At 42.8% G+C, this 17,809-nt stretch overlaps 1 protein-coding gene across 3 annotated transcripts in view; it reads left to right on the top strand.

The window, feature by feature from the left end:
• FTCDNL1 (formiminotransferase cyclodeaminase N-terminal like) overlaps positions 1 to 17,809 on the top strand; it is a 130,043-nt gene that overhangs the window by 108,675 nt on the left and 3,559 nt on the right. For 2 of the 3 annotated variants that reach the window (XM_036857790.1, XM_036857789.1), the window contains one exon: positions 4,086 to 4,707. In XM_036857790.1, the coding sequence (XP_036713685.1) occupies positions 4,086 to 4,090 (5 nt within the window). In that variant the 3' untranslated portion in view covers positions 4,091 to 4,707. Of the gene's footprint in view, positions 1 to 4,085; positions 4,708 to 13,697; positions 13,789 to 17,809 lie in introns of those variants that run through there. The other variant, XR_005020587.1, reaches the window with a different exon arrangement.

The following is a 17,809-nucleotide window of genomic DNA, read 5'->3' as shown; positions in this document are numbered from 1 at the left end:
TGTTTTGTGACAAATATAAGCTTTGGTTAATAGATGCTCATTAGAGTTAGGTGACAGACATCTGTACCCTTGCTCTCATTACATGACAGATATAGCCCTAAAAATCTAAGGTTCTTTGGGCAAGATCAGTTTCTGGATTTCCTACGTTATATCATGATTCCAAGGAGTCATGGCCACTTAAAAAGGGATACTGCTACTGTAATAATCTACTCTGAGCCTTGGTTTCGTTATAAACTGGAAGCTCTCCTTGTTTCATTGGATTGTTGTGAGGGGTAAATCAGGAAACAAACTAAAGAAATTAGTACCGAGCCCAGTACATATTAGGTTCTCAAGGCATATTAGTTTCATTTGCTTTCTCTTCCTTCCTTCCTGCCCACCTTTCCTTCTTCAGTTCCTTTCTTTATTTTCTAAAGTAGATTGTGGGAAGAGGGGGAGAAATGGAGGATGGGGAGATTCTACTCAGTGCTATCGTTATTGGCAGCGACCAGACACATGAGCACAGCTATCTGGAGCAGAAAAGCAAGACGTGTCCACTAGCGCATGCTGTTTGGATACCACCTCCACTCTTTCCCCCAACCAGGAACTTTTTTTTTTTTTAACAAATTTTTTTTTTTTAATTTTTATTTATTTATTTATGGCTGTGTTGGGTCTTCGTTTCTGTGCGAGGGCTTTCCCTAGTTGCGGCAAGCGGGGGCCACTCTTCATCGCGGTGCGCAGGCCTCTCACTATCGCGGCCTCTCTTGTTGCGGAGCACAGGCTCCAGATGCGCAGGCTCAGTAATTGTGGCTCACGGGCCTAGTTGCTCCACGGCATGTGGGATCTTCCCAGACCAGGGCTCGAACCCGTGTCCCCTGCACTGGCAGGCAGACTCTCAACCACTGCGCCACCAGGGAAGCCCCCAACCAGGAACTTTGATAACTCTTTGGGAAGAATGTGAGCAAAGCTGAAGTTACCCCAGAATTGGTGGGAGAACAATCAGAGGCTTAGCTGTACTGTTTATGGTTTAGTGGAAGTTATGGTTTAGTTATGGTTTAGGATTTAGACCTCTATACACCTGCATTCAAATATTTGGACTTAAACTTGCCCTAGGGCTGTGTGTCTATGGGAAAATTAATTTTACTCTCTGTCTCAGTTTTCTGATCTTCAAAATGGGGAAATAAAGGACTCTGTGGTTGGTTCAAAATCAAGTCATTCAGTTCCCATGGTGCCGAGAAGTGTTGGTTACCGAGAGCTTGCAAACAAGTCCCTACCGGAATTGCTCTTGGCCTCAATGGAATTACCTCACTCAAGTTTACATCCATTACCAGGGAAATGACTGGTCAATGCAAGGAAACAAAGACCAGTTCTGGGCCAACTCTGAAGGGGCATTTCGTCTCAAGAACTCCCTAGGGGATCAGCTCAGTTCTTTGTTGCAGCACCATTGCATTCAACCCTTCCTTCTGCTTAATTTTACTTTCTTTACTCCCTTCTGGGTGTCATTCCTGAGAGCATGCTCCAAAACACTTTCTCCACAACAGGAAACACAACCTTAGAATCTATTTCTTGGAGAATTGGACCTAAGACAGTTGGTGTCAGGAGTGGTTTAAGAAAGCAGACAATGAAATGTGATTTTGGAGCTGCCTTACTCTGCGGCCAGCTGGCAATGAGAAACTATTGCTGGTGCAAAGTGGAGCATTGCAATTGTTTCAGCTTTATCAATTGTGAACAGGGATAGAATAATGGTAGGAGGGAAGGCACTCAAATATCTCAGAGTTTGTGAGATTCTGAGGGAGGTAGTAAGGATGATGGAACGGAACGGCTGTTGTTGAAAGCTATCCCAGGCATTGGATAAAGACAGTGGAAGGGTTTGAGTGATTAATCACCAATGTAAGAGGTGTTGTGAATGTCAGAGGAACTCTTTGGGAACATATAAAGAAACTCTTATCTCCTATGATCAAGGACAGAAGAACCTGAGGGTCATTTCTAAGCCATAATTTTAAGGCCAGCAGAGCCCCAGAGAAGGTTGGATTTTCAGCTCCAGAAAGTGTGTTATAGCAAGACTAGGGCCCTGTTTGTGAAAGAATTGAGCCCTGAGTCTAAAAAAGGGGATATATGAATTGATGCTCTAAAAAAATCTTAACACCCTGCCCCCATTCCCTTGAAACCTCTCAGTTGGCAAATGCGGTCTACTTCTCCCTATTAAAGGCTAGCATTGCCCCTTCCTGGATGGAAAACTGCAGAGGCCTGTGCTTTGCAAGACAATATGTACCCTTCAGGATCTACCCCGACCAGTCCTCTGGCCTCTAGGCAAACAGAGAGTAGAGTTCAACGTAACCTGTCCAGGGAATTGCTGGGCCTGCAGAGGGAGGAAAGGGACAAAACAACAAAAAAGCTGGAAGAGTTGGCCACACAATCTGGGAGAAAATATATGGGACTGGATCCTGAAGATGCTGGATTTATAAGGGCAGAACGTGAAGTTGGGTAAGGGAGAGTATATTGATAATGAAGCACTGTCCTAATCTATAAAATGTAACCCTCTGAAATGGGCACTGGTTATATTTACACAAGATAACACAATGCTAAGCTGGCTCCTGGATGACTGGAAAAGGTTATGACCCACACTAGGTGATATAGAAAAGCCCAAACTGGTGGGACAGATGGTGGAAGGACCAAAAGGCTCAGGCATGAGGACATGCAAGAATAGGTATGTTGTATAAGACTGGAAAAGCCACCAGCTGACTACATTCCAAGGACAACCCAGAGGCCATTCCACCGACCAAAGTAATAAGGAATTCATTGGTCAGAGAGGGACCAGCAACACTAAGAAGTGCAATGGTGTCCTCTGTAAGCCAGGAACATGCTATTAGAGAACTGGGCTCCCTCACTGCCACGAGGATGATGGGATCCCAAAATAGTAGAGGCCAGGTGGTGGTTTTAAACATCAGAAGCAAGGTGTGATGCATTTATCATAATGAGCGGCAAGGTCACGGTAGTAGTCAGAGTGATGTGACACGCATAGGGCCACAGAGATGGTTAAAAACACAGCACGGGAATCTCAGCAAGGGAATCTCTCAGTCTGTACAATGGGAAAGAGATTAAGGAGGCTAAAAGCAGGCCTCTCCTCCCCTGCAAAAAAAAAGTCACAATCCCAAACCGGTGTCTGGACTTTAGCCAGTTCTCAGACCTAGAAGGAAAGGCCAGGTCTCTAGGGCGAACGGCCCACATCACTGTGACAGGTATACATGGCAGTATATACAATACAGTGGCTTATCCATATTTTTCCCAAAGGGACCTATGACCATTTACTCGGGTAACTATACACTGGGGACTGGGTAGTACTCAGACATTTGTGAGTGCTGCTGGATGCAGGGCCCACAGTAGCACTGATTCTTGGGGAGTGAAATTGTTATCCAGGCCCCTGGTTAGACTGGGGGGCCCTTGAGGACTGGTAATAAAGTGGTATCTTGGCTTAGGCCCAGCTCATGGTGGTTCTACTGGGTCCGTGAACTCACCACCCAGTGGTCATTTTCTGTTCCTCAAATGCATAATTGGAATATTCATACTTGGTAGTTAGCGAAACCCCTACGTTGAGTAGTGGGCTTGAGTGTTAAGAGCTATCATAGTGGGGAAGTCAAGTGGAAGTGTTTGAAACTCCCCCTGCCCCCATCACAACCAAATAATAAATAAAAAACAACATTGTATCTAAGGAAAATGGCAGGAATTAGAGCCATCCTTAAGACCTAAAGGACTCAGGGGTAGTGAATCACATCCCCCCGTTAAATGAATCCGTTTCTGGCCCCTTCAAAAACCAAACAGATCTTAGAGGATGACAGTGGACTTCTCCAAACTCAGCCAGGTCGTAGCCCCGATTGCAGTTACTGAGCCAGGTTAGTCTTTTACCTAGCAGGTTGACACGGCGGTTATTACTACGGGGTGTGCAGCCACAGGCCTGGCACATGTGTTCTGTCCCATCTTTGTCAGGAAGTGGGAGCAGAAGCAGTTTACACTCAGGTGGAACAGACAACAGTGTACATTTAAGGTCTTACCTCAGGGCTATGTTAACTGTCCCGCCCTCTGTCACAATCCCACCCTCTGTCACAATACAGTCTGAGGGGACCTGGCTCATCTGGATGTCCTGAAGAACATCATAGTGGCCCACCATATTAATGAAGACATGCTAATCAGATTGGATGACCAGAAGTGGCAGGTGTATTGGAAGCCTTGGGAAGACACATGTGCTGCAGAGAATGGAAGATTAAACCCTACCATGATTCGGATCCTGGGGTTGTGGGGAAGATTTGGGTACCCTTGTATAGATATAGAGCATCCTGCCCAGCACAGAGTCAGTCCAGTTGCTATTTACTAAGCCCTTACTATGTGCCACACCGTGAGAATGTGACCCCTGCTCTTTAGTCCTCTGCAGGGAAAACAAGGGCTAAGTGCTCCAAAAGAGGGCATCCAAGGAGTTACAAGATGATTTCATTATCCTAATTCTGCTGTTTTAATTGTTGGTGATATTCTTTTAAGACCTAAATGATAAAAAAAAATTTGTTCTCTGCAAAAAAAATTTGTAACATTGCTTCCATCATTGGGTAACACAGAAATGTTCTATGGCTCGGAGTTTACAAAGAATCTTTTCATTTAATGAGCTAAATGACCATGCATAACACATTTAAATTATGACTTATACTTTTCTCATTTACCGGTTGTTTTTGTTCTTTTATACCATAAGAAATTAATGAGGCTGAGAAGCTTAAATCGTGTTTTATGTATTTAAAATAATTATGATTAAAGGCCTTTTACACGTGTGTATTTATCATGAATTCTTGTTCAAAGAACGATTTTTCATGGTTCAAGAAGCAAAATCAATTTAAATCGGCAGCTAATGCACAGTTCTCAATTCCATGAGTCAACTAGACGCTGCTGACATTTTTATGTGGAACCTCCTTTAACGTAATAAAAGTGTTGCACTAAGTGATACGTCTAACACGGGAAAAGTGGCACACCCATTGTCTGAGACCCACGCTGGGATGTTCCAGGTCACGCCATGGGCCACCGCCCGTTGTCCTCATCTTCTCTGTTGTGCTGAAGTTGACTTGAGTGACTAAACGGAATGGTGTAATAAAGTGCTCGTCTTGCCATTCGAGTCCAGTTAAACGTCAGGTGGCTGATGCACATGCCTCCCATTCTCCATCAGAGCGGGGAGTAAATTCGCCCCCTGCATGTCCAGGATCCCCAGCACATGGCAATCAGAGGATTGAGAGGAAGCGCTGCCAGCTTGCACTTGGTCTGAATATTCAGAACTCCAGCGTTCCGCCTCTAAAGGGGCTGGATTCCGTGGCAGAGTAAGAGCTCCCGGCCCTGTGCAGTTCTCCATGTGTGTGCATCCGCCGGCAGGCAGATGCCCCTTGGAGGACAGAGTGTGTAATTATGAATATTTTAAATGTGGGTAGTTGATCCCTTTCCTATTCAGCATGTAGCTGTGAGTGAAGCTGCAGACAATGGCCAGAATCCTCTTTGTGCTAGCCTGAATTTATCTGAGACTATTGAAGTAAACAGCCAAAGGGCTCTCTATTCTCCCCTTCCCAGATATGCAGGGAAGAATAGAATCCAGCCTTTGTCTGGGTGGTGAATTTTTAAAGTGGTAGGTGCAGGGATAATGCATGAATAGATAACAGCTCTGGGGGACTCAGGAAATGGTATTTCACTAGGAGAAACAAATGTTTGCTGTCTTTGAAAGGGAAGGAATATACTAAGGATCCAGGTATGAAGAGATGAATTTTTTGGTAATAAGACACAGAGACACTAAAACTAGTATCAGAGTGGCAAAGAATGATAGAAAAATTCTTGCTTTGGGCTCCCCTCCAGCTTTGCCACCTCCCGATTCTGAGATGTTGGACTGTTAGGTCACCTCTCCGAGCCTCAGTTTTCACATCACCACAATGGGGAGATTGGACCAAATTATCTCCCTAGTTCCTTCTTACTCCATCTATGATCCTGTGACATGCTCTGAAGATTTCGGATGAACATGCAGTCCTTTAAAGGAGGGAATGACCTCTACAGCCCAAGAAAGACTTTTATTGAATACTTAATACTCAGCCAACACAGTACTGAGTTGTAAGGATATAAGCCAAGAACGTTATCAACTGTACTGGCGATGCTGAGGAGATAAAAAAGAGACTGAAACGGGACACACTGCGTGCTGTAGATGATAAGTCTAAAGCACCTCAGATGAAAGATATCAATGTAAAATGCACAAGTAAGGAGGTGAGATTTGAACTAAAATGGGAGCTGGGCTTTAAAGGATGGGAAGGGTTGGGGTGGGTGGAGAAGGGCTAATAGGTCATTCCTGGTTTGAGGGTGAAATCATGCTCCTGGCAGGAAATAGATGACTCAATCAAATTGGGTAATTGAGAAGAGTTTAATAAAGAGGACATTTACACAGGTGTAGCCATGGCTTAGGTAAACAACTGAAGATGATGCAATGCCCTGGGCTGGCAAAAGAAAGGAGTCATTACCACTCTAGACCTGAAGAAGCAAGAGGTTGGAGTGGTCGTCGTAACAGGACATGCGTGTCCTGGAGGAAGGAAAGCCTTCAGTAGAGGGGCTGATGGAAGCCAACCCATTGCAACTCTGCCAGCGGGAGCTGGGGGTGGGGGAAGATACCCAAATCTCATTCTCCTCCTGCCTTCAGTTTCCTTCTGGAGGCTGTGCCTGGCTAAATTCAACTGGAAGACTGATGAAGTTCAGCCTCCCGGGGCACAGGTGGGAAAGGATGAAAAGTCGATCTGTAGAAGCAAACAGAAGATATCAGCAGAGCAGGAGACCATGAGCGCTCACAGATGTACAAGTAGAAAGCAAAAGGCATGGTGGAGAACTCTCCATCCATCAAAAGTCTTGGAAGTCAGGAAGGGAATTGCACACATATGGCCACTGAGCAGCGTCTGTCCCTTGAGTGCAGGACCACCGTAGACTTGCTCGAAGAGTTTGGGGGTGTGTGAAAGAGCTGGGAGAACACTTCTGAGCATTTCCTGGCCGCCGTGAGAGTGCTCACCATGCCCAACCATTCCGACCTTCTCTTTTTGGAGGGACAAACTCTTACATCACTCATCCCTTCTATTTTACATTGAGGTTTTGGATCATTAAAATTTTTCAATATTTATATCAAAACTGTTTTGATCTGGAAACTTAGTAGCAACCTGTAATATTGCTTTGTCTTTTCTCCCCTCCCCCTACTCCAATAACTACAAATATTAAATATTTTAAGGCCTTTTCTTACGTTGCTCCCCACACATTTCAGTAAATCATTATTGTCTAGACACCAAAAGAAAGTCAGAAACCATTGCTGGAAGTGAAAACTCTTTAGGGATTTTTATTCAATAATAGAGCAATTAAATAGGGCATATTATTGAACAATAGAAAGTACTTTCTTTACAATCTGCACACTTAGCAGATGCATCATTAACCATCAAGTCAACGCTTAAGTTCAGGGCCACATATGCTGAAAAAGCACTGTTTTATATATGAATACATTATCTTTCTTTGGAAAATGCTTAACACTTTATGCAGAAAATGAAATATTGAATTCCCTATTAAACCTACAGTTTAGTACGTTGTGATTATCTACATATTTACCTAAATTATATGGCAGGAACAAAATTATTAAAGTATAACAACACTCCTTCTCATTTAATCAAAAGATACACCCTGAAGTCCTTATGGAGTTCTAATCTGCCTGAGTTCAAGGCCATAGTTTGTGACAAGCGAACTATGATGGGGGTTTCTGTTCACAGGCTAATGTGGTAAGGCCACGGCAACGGCTAAATTCAGTTTGCAGTTTATTCAGCTTGTCAGCTTTAAGTTACGTCATCTGTACAAATGTTTATTTGTGGGAGATACACATTTCAAAATTCATGCATAAAGCTCTTAATATTGTTAAAATTGTGCTGTTTCAAAATCACGTAATTTTGTATTGCATGCAATTTAAAATGTTAAGTTTGTACTTATAGTACTACCTTATTGTGTTAACAGCATTTCCAGGTACTGGACAATGTATGGAGGGTTCCATGTAGGCCCTGGCAGGTGAGTGATGGGGCTAAGGGCAGGAGGAGGATGGCAGAGAGGGAAGCTAACTTAAGTTACATGAGAAAAGTTCGGCTGCTGTGTGTGTGTGCGTGTGTGTGTGTGCATGTGTGTGGTGTACGTGTGCTTATGTGTGTGGACCTGTAAGTAGAAAGAGAAGAAAATGGGGAGGGATAGAGAATGAGGAAGAGACCCAAGGGCGAGGCGGGATAACCGCAGCAGCTGAAGTCTCAGGGAAGACAGAAAAGAGGTGCCATATGGGTGCAGTTCCAGGGTGGGATTTCCTTTTTGTCTCCTTTTCAGGAGACTGAAGTAAAAACTCATGTTATTATAGATTTTATTTTTTAAGAAAAGTTTTAGGTTCATGGCCAAATTGAGTGGAAAGCACAGAGTTCCCATATACCCCCTGCCCCAGCAGACCCACAGCCTCCCTGACTCTGAACATCCCACACCAGAGGGGTACCTTTGTGACAGTCAGTTAACCCCCATGGACACAACCCTATCACCCAGCGTCCATACTCTACATTAGGGTTTACTCTTGGTCCTATATATCCTATGGGTTTGGACAAGTATGTAATGTCATGTATCCACCTTTATGGTATTATACATATTATTCAGAGTCATTTCACTGCCCTAAAAATCCTCTGTGCTCTGCCTATTCATAATTCATGTTATTATTCACTGCTTTTTGCTGTTGAGTATTGTGGGACTGAATCTTGCTCATCTGGGTGTTGAGACAGGAGAAAGAAGACCTAGATGTATTCAGATTCTCGGTGTGGGCTGTTTAACCATGAAGGACACTGAGGCATATTGTTGGGCCTCAGACCACCCACTTAGATGGTCTGAGATGACACAAGATACTTAGATGACACGAGAGAGTGTCACAGGGACGGTGTATCCAGGTCAGAGCTGTCACAACAGAAGGCACATCTAGATTCCAGGTTTCACATGCCTGGGTCCACTGAGGACATTTTCTTTAAGGCATCCATAGTAAGTTCTACTCCAGTAAAATAAAGGGCAGGCTGGCTTCTCTGGGCCCTAGAAAGAAGTAGCTTTCAATACCTCTGAATACCGAATGGCAGTAGAATCCCTCTCCTGTATGAGATGGCTTATAAGATAGAAATTCTGGCCAAATAATCCATCTATCGTATGAATATTAGACATGTTAGAATGTGTTGGAAACTAGGCCCTGAGAGAATAGAATCATGAGCATTAGCACAGTACGAGACTTTGGTGAGAATCTAAGTGCCATCATGGCACCATGGCTGAGACATGGCCTCTAAGGCCAGGCTGCCTGGGATCAGAACCCGGGTCTGCTGCTTTGTCGTCTGCATGACTTTGGGCAGTTTACTCAACTTTTTCATCTGTAGAATGGGGATAATAAGAGTGCTTGCCTCAAAGGGTTTTTGTGAGGGTTAAACGAAGTAATGTTTAGCAGTGTTTTAGTAGTGGCGATCCTATTGGACATTGCCTGGCACACAGTGTGTACTCTGGCAGTGTATGTTAAATAAATACTCCAACTTTGTCATTTCACACATGAGGAAATTCTCTTAGACATAATTTACTTCAAATTTTCGAAGAGATTTTCTCCAGTCTGGCCATAATATCTTGTATTCACGAAGACACTGGTGTCAGAAAGTTTGAGATTTTTCTAATTACTTCTCAGCATCGCATGAGGTTCTTTCCTATGGAGTGGTCTCTCTGTTCAAGTCCACAGGTTGCTCCATCCCTGAATAAGATCACTGACAGCAGACAGGGAACAGAAGAGGACAAGTGGAGGGCTGGGGAAAGGCAAGGAGGGAGCTGGAATGAGGTGGGGAAGGCACCATTATTTCTTCTATAAAGATCTCCAGTGAATCTTCAGTTGGAGGGTGCTACGTAAAAATAGGTAAAGCACGGAGCCTCCTGTCCCCCCACTGCCTTGTAATATTGTATCAGATTTATTTTGTAGCATAAGGATGCAAATCAGGGACCTTGCAGGAGGCTCTGCGAAACTCAATACAAACGGCAAGTCATGCTGGGGGAGAGGAGAGTGTGAACATTCCAAACCCCAGCTGGAGCACCCAGCAATGAGCCTGGTTCTCTTGTAGGGTTGGTGGAATCCACCTAATTAGTGAGGGTGAAGCCCTGGAAATCACTGGAGTGTTGTCATCTCTGCATGAGGTCTCCATAACTGTGCTGACGTAGAACTGGATAGGCTCTTAGCAGTGCTTTTTGGTTGGAAGACGCTGATGTGTTATTACTTAGGACTAGATGTGTTGAAAAATGCCTCTCACTCCTTCACTTTCTAACAGCCCCTTTTTGAGTGGAACGAATTAAGCATGCATCGAACATGCATCTAGTGACTATTATGTGGCCTCTCTAAATGATATTATTACAAAGCAGAAAATATTAAGATTGACCTCAAATGTGTACTTTTATATTAAAACTGAACCTTGCATTTTACAGGAATGATATTGTACTTCACAGTTTTCAGAATATTGTGTTATTTTATTGTTATATATAGCATATAAGATGAAATTTATAATTATATGCAAATACAATTATAATATAATATAATACAATATAATATAATACATATCTGCCACAAGGCAGATTATTTTCTTACTTTTTATTATACAGACGAGGTACCTGAAATTCAATGAGTATATAATATCACACAATAAAGGGTAGCATTGTAAAAACTCATTCATTCATTTGGTTATTCATTTATTCATCAAATATCCATTGTGCTACTTCACTGGGCAGGAACTATTCTAAGTTCTAGGGAGACAGAGAACAAGACCCCAAAGACTCCACTTCTCCTGGAGCTTACATTTTAGTGGGGGAAAGAAGCATTACACAAACAACTGAGAGATAATATGAGAGTAAAAAATGTTAAGAAGAAACTAAAATGCGTGATGGGAGAGAGTGACTCTTGATTGGGACGGTGACGGAAGGCCTCTCTGAGGAGATGACACACAGGGATCTGAGGCTTGAGAACAGCTGGAATCGGCTATGTGAAGACCTTGGGACTGAGCGTTCCACCTGAAGGGAAGAGAAAGTGCAGGATCCTAAAGACAGGACTCAGCTGTGTGCCTGGCGAAGGAAGAGGCCAGAGTGGCTAGAGTCAGAGGCTGAAGATGCCGGAGTCTGGGATTTTACCCCACTTACAAGCTCATAAATTAGCCTGTTCCTATGTCATGGATGAAGAAGACACGTGGGTCCCAGGTCAGACTCAGCACAACCAGCAGTAGGGGCATCATGTTTGTGTCAGTTCCCTTTGTTCCTGGAGACCCACGAGGGCATTATGGATGGGCCGGGTGGCTGCTCCATGCCCAGTGGGTTTGTGTCCAGCCAAGGAACACTGAGCTTGGGAACCTACTGCCTTATTTATAGCAAGTGGTAAGCAAGACTGCTCTTTGTCCTGGAAAGAGACATCGTCTCATCCAACTACCTGGGTGGAGAGCAGCCTGGGCCTTGCACTCTCAGCCCACCGAGTGAGAACTCGCACGATGCTCAGGTCTACGGCAGGCGGCCTCTCCTAACAGGAGGGTGGAGCGTGCAGACTCCAGTTGTGCAGGACTAGATCTGGTCCTGGCCGGGATTTATTCAGGGATGGCTTGGGACTTCATTTACCAGTTGCTGGCTTTATACCAGTATTCACAGATACCTATAGGCTTTTTTTTTTTTTTTCCTTTTTTTTATAGCTACTTTATTTATTTATTTTATTTTATTTTTGGCTGTGTTGGGTCTTCGGTTCATGCGAGGGCTTTCTCTAGTTGAGGCAAGTGGGGGCCACTCTTCATCGCGGTGCGCGGGCCTCTCACCATCGTGGCCCCTCCCGTCGCGGGGCACAGGCTCCAGACGCGCAGGCTCAGTAGTTGTGGCTCACGGGCCCAGCTGCTCCGCGGCATGTGGGATCTTCCCAGACCAGGGCTCGAACCCGTGTCCCCTGCACTAGCAGGCAGACTCTCAACCACTGCGCCACCAGGGAAGCCCCCCTATAGGCTTTTGATTACTCTGTGTAGTAAGCAGTTAGGGTCCTGGCAGGAAATTGATGGTACACTTATGGGACTAACCAAATAAGGGTTTCGTGAAGGGACTAGTTACAGAGGTGTAGGGCTAGGTCAAGGACACCCGTAAAAGGTGGTGAGGGACTCAGGGATCACTGTGACCAGAGGGAGCTCGGAGCCTTGGGAGGGGGATTGCCAGCTAGCCACTGCCAGCAAGGCAGTGAGGAGACAGCACAGGAATGGGCACTGGGTGCAGAGGGATAATGCCCTAACCTCACTGTCCCCTCCAAATACTAATCTCTGCCTTATTTCCCACTGGACAAACTCAGCAGAAGGCTGGAGGCAAGGGGCCCAACGTGGAGGTCAGCTTCCAGGAGCCAGAGCAGGGCCGGGAAAGTTGGAGAATGGATCTGGGGTGGCACATAGAAAATAACCGACACACTGTTATAATTTCATTCTTTTTTTAAAAAGAGGAGTAGAAATGACTCCATATCCAGAATTACTAAACTCTACTAAAAGGTATACTGTATTTACACTTATAAAAGGCTTCCCCCATAAATCTTCTTTAAATTCACTTTAAAGATATATGATGAAAAGTGTTTAAGTCTATTTTCAAAAATAATTTCTTTATAAAATTGGGCTGACTCATCCACTCGTATTCAAGGTGCTAAAGGCATTTGTGTTTGTCCTATTAACACTCAGAAAGAAGCCCTGGCCTAAAAGACAGGAAGGCTGGATTCTAGTCTCAAATTTATCATTAATTGGTTATAAAATAATGGGGTGGTTAATGGTCTGTAAGACTCCTTCTGGTTCACTGCTGTGTTTAAATACTGCATTTGATCAGGAAAGCAGGACTTTCTCTTATGGGGCAGGGTTGACTGAACTTTGTACTTAGCGTTTTTGCCTTACTCTTTGCTTTTTAGTATAAATATTATTTTCTTTTTAATTCTTATTTAATCAAGGTTCTTATATCTGTCCCCATGGGAATTCTGGTTTATTCAGATTTCTTTATAGCTTAGTCAAAACCAATCTAGATTCATACATGATACAAGCTGCTTCTCTTTCTTAATTTTTTAAGATGATATATAAAATTGAAGAAAGAAAACAAATCTCTAGTTTTTCTGTTAGAATGAAAACATGATACTATCACTGCAGCTCTTCAATCTAATACCATCTATGTGTTCTAAAGTAATTATATGCTCACCACATGCGTGATTATTGTCTGAGCCAATGTGTTCTGCTAGGACAGGGCAGTCATTATTTATTTTCACACATGATGCTATTGGAACCAGGGTCCTAAAGATTCACTTAAATTCAAGCCCTTGGAAAAAGTTTGAGGAGCAATTTGTTTTATCAGGTCTCTAAACTTTAACTTTAAATATAAAAAGCTTCATATAGCCACAGTGATATTTAAACACAGGAAATCTCATGTAAGTCATTTGTCTTAAGATGACATGTGGAAGTAATTATTAACGAGTTCCTCAAGGGGCATAGATAGATATACATGTTTCTCTTTATTTCTTTGGTCAGATTTATTACACAACCTAATTTTCATACTCGACAACTCTGGCAAAAATTGTAGCAAGATAAAGCTGGGTAAAATGACTCTGGGCTTGACTGGTCTAATTCCTGGTTTGGCAGGTTAGGAAGCTGAAGTCTAGGGAAGCTGGCATGTGCTCAAGGTGACGCAGCTGGATGGTGCCCAGGTTGGGTCTAGAACCCGGATCTCCAGGTAAAAATACAGTTTTACAAATAGTACAAATATAAGCTCTTGCCAAAATATGAAATGACAAATGAAAAGCTACAGTCTTTCTTTTTTTAAAAAGATTTTTATTGAAATATAGTTGATTTACAATGTTGTAATGTGTTAGTTTCAGGTATACAGCAAAGTGATTCAGTTATACATACATACATGTATGTATATATTCTCTTTTAGATTCTTTTCCATTATAGGTTATTACAAGATATTGAGTGTAGTTCCCCAAAAGCTACAGTCTCTCTTGACTGCTGTTCTAATCCCAAATCCTTTCCAGAATAACCACTGTTATCAATTGATATGTATCCTCCAGACGTTTTGCTGAATGTTTACACATATACGTACAACGTACACATATATGTAGAAATGTATGTATAGAGATATATGATATTGTTCTGTAACTTTTAAAAAACATAACTACTATTATACTTTACATCGGTTCTACAATATAGTCTGTCTCGGATATTTTTCTAGATCAGGACATTTCTCCCTCTTCTTTTAAACTGCTGGCTAATTTCCTAAAATATAAATAAGTGTATCATGGGCACTTAGATTGTTTCATTTTTCCTCCATTACAAACAATGTTATGACACAGTGCTGCTCAAAGTTTAGTTAGCGTCAGAATCACCAGAGGGGCTTGTTAAAATAGACTCCTGGCCTTACCCACACATACTCTCATTCAGTAGTTCTGGGATGGAATAATGGTCCCATTTCTAACAATGATTAGAAATGCTAACGTAAACATTCTCAGGGAATTCTGATGCTGGTGGTCCAAGGACCATCCTGAGTTACACTGCTGTAATGAATATCAATGCATAGACTTCCTGTGCACACTTGTGAATGTTCTTGCATGAGGGTGGGAGAAGGAGATAGATGTGAGGAAGGATTTGCTGGGACGTAGGACGTTTGCATTTACCTTTTATAGATACTGAGAAGTTATCCTCCAAAGTGGTCACACTGCTTTGTCTACTTGGCTGTACTCCCCAGCAGTGCATGAAGTACGAGGGCACTTGTTTCCTCACAAGCTCACGACGTTTCCTGTAAACAATCTTTAGTTTGTCCTCAGTACGTTTGGTGAGAATGGTATCTTGCTTGTCCCTGATCACTAAACTAATGAGGCTGATCACCATTTCATAATGTGCTCAATACAAACCATCATAATCTCCTCTTCTATGAGTTGCATACTGTACCGTAAGCACATTTTTAAAATAGGTTGTTGTTGGTTTGTTTTTCTCATAGATTTATAGTGATTCTAAAATATATATTTCAGATATTAATTCCTTGCCTGTTTTATGTGTCTGAAGATGTTTTGCCCAGTGCTCTTTTTTCTATACAACACGGTTATTACTTTACTCCTAATTTTATAACATTACCTGAATGGTACTGGTCCCTCTGAGGAACATAACAATTCCAGAATCAAACATTATTCTCCTTTTGGGTCCTCAGTTCAAATCCTGTGACCATACTGCTAAATGTTGGCTAATGATCAACAAATTGTGGAGAACCTGAGAAAGAGAATAGGTTGGAGACTCTCCAGGCCCTTTTAACTAAAGGAGATTCCACTGCGGAGGAGCGCCTCGACCTAATTTAAGGGAATAAGACTCACATATGTAGTTGAGATAAAGCAACCTCCATCTTGTCAAAAAGGAATTTCTGTAAGCTCCTGAGTAAAAGTTCTTCTAAGCCACTTTGACATAGGAGTATTCTCTTTTGACATATTATAAACATTAAAGAAAATTTAATGCCCATCTGGACAGTTAGTTTTTGCCAACTGCTACCACCACCAGCTGCAAAACTGCACTGACTACAAGCCATCCAGCTGCCATGCATACCCGGTGCCAAGAGAGAGCAAGCTGCCAGCGCTGCTTTAAGTGGCTGGGCTGGTTTGCAGCCAGGATTTGAGGGAGGATGTGCTGTGAAACACAGTAGTCACGACTCGGATTTTCAATGAGTTGTTATTTGTGTTTGCTTTTTTTTCTGGTCATCTACTGTGGGAGGCTGCTGGGGACACCATCCCTTTCCTGGAAATGGCAGCAAAACATGTTGATCCTTCTTCCTCTGCCTTTTATGTACTTGCTGGCACCCTTAGCATTCACATTCTGCTTGCACACAGTCATTAGCTGGAGCTGCCTGGAGCTGCAGAAAATGGTGTCATCTCTCCAAGGCTGGGTTTCCCCAGCTCCTCTTCTCTCTCCCCATCCCTAACAACACCCCTTTCCTTGTTTTTCCCCCTTTATTTGTTTGGCATTTATTTTCTCACAAAGTAGCAAAAAAGAAACTGTTTCCTCTGCTAGTAGTTTTCCTAGAAGTGTTCTTACATTTATGATCTTGGGTTCCAAACACTCCTGTACGGATGTTTCCCCTCAACAAAGAGAGAGTTCTTCTTCCTTCCTTCCTTCCTTCTTCCTTCTCCATTGACATCTGTAGGAGATTGTACTAGTGTTCACCAAATATTCTATTTTCTTCCCCCACTGTGTTTTTTCCCATGGGTGGATTGATTATTCATCCCCTCTTTGCTGAGGTCAGGAGAAACCATGTGATTTGCTTTGGCCAATAAAATATAGGCAAAAGTGATGTATATAACTTACATGCAGCAATTTTAAGAGCCAGCTGGTTGTTTGAAATGTCTCTTTTCCCTTTGCCAGAAGAACAGCAACACCCAGATAGAGACTGCTCCTTCAGCCTAGGTCCTGGAATGAAGACGTAGAGCAGTGCAACAGCTGACCCTTGAAGGACATGTAGCATTAGTAAAAACAAAACTGAGTCATTGAAAGCCATGCAGCATAACCTAACCTAACCTACTGTGACTGATACAATACCATTTCATTTGTAGGTCTCTACAAAAAACAAAAAAACAAAACAAAAAAACCCACTCTAACATGTTGAGATTACTTAGTAGAACACGGAATAAGACATCTAGGAAAGTTATCCCTAAAACCAGGCAGGGCTGCTTGCCTGCTAATGTGTATCTGACCAGGTTCACATGGGATCTTAGACTGTGAGAAATTGCAAGCATCTTAGAGCTCTTCTAATTAAGCCTCTCATTTTGCATAAGGAAATGGAGGCTCAGAGATGTTAAGTGACACACTGTAAGTCAGCCAGCTGGTTGGTGGAAAGACCTGGCCCAGCCCGGAAGAAGCCAGGCTACTCCCATGCTCCGTCAACCGTGCTTTCTCCTGAGTTTTTCAGCTCAGCTAGCGCTGGGAATAAGATAAGAGAAGGGTCCCAAATGCAAATTTTCTGTCATTTTATTTAAAATATTTCTGAAAACTTTAAACATATTAGACTTCCATCTGCCCGCTTTAAACCCCAGATTGTCTCCTATTCCCTGTACTACTTACTGCTTCACGTTGAGAACACTTAATATTATCAAAATGAAAAGCATATTTAGAGAAGCAAATTTACTATAAAGGGCAAATATAAGAGGTTTTTCTTTTTAAAAAAAAAATATTTTATTTATTTATTTATTTGGTTGCACCAGGTCTTAGTTGTGGCTCACTGGCTCCTTAGTTGCAGCACGTGGGATCCTTAGTTGCAGCACGTGGGCTCCTTAGTTGCGGCATGCACGTGGGATCTAGTTCCCTGATCAGGGATCGAACCCGGGCCTCCTGCACTGGGAGTGCGGAGTCTTATCCACTGCGCCACCAGGGAATTCCCCTAAGAGGTTTTTCTTTTAGGCACTGTTCCGAAATATCCCCATTCACGATCTTTTCATTTTACCATACAGTTAAGAGTTTTACTCCTTAACAATTACAGAAGCTGACATTTATGTTATATAATGCTTACAATTACTAAAGCTCTGTTCAAAGCGCTTTGTATTCTTTTACACACTCAACCCTCACAGCAAACTTGTGATGTATTACTATCACTCCTCATTTACAGATGAGGAAATGGAGGCACCGAAAAAATTAAGAACCTTACCCAAGGTCACACAGTTGGTGAGTGGCAAAGCTGGGACCGTTCCTAGAATGACTACAAGACTGATAATGATAAAAAT

Source organism: Balaenoptera musculus, chromosome 7 (assembly GCF_009873245.2).
Source record: "Balaenoptera musculus isolate JJ_BM4_2016_0621 chromosome 7, mBalMus1.pri.v3, whole genome shotgun sequence".
Lineage (NCBI taxonomy): Eukaryota > Metazoa > Chordata > Mammalia > Artiodactyla > Balaenopteridae > Balaenoptera > Balaenoptera musculus.
The sequence above is the reverse complement of the archived record's forward strand: the minus strand, read 5'-3'. Positions and strand labels throughout refer to the sequence as shown.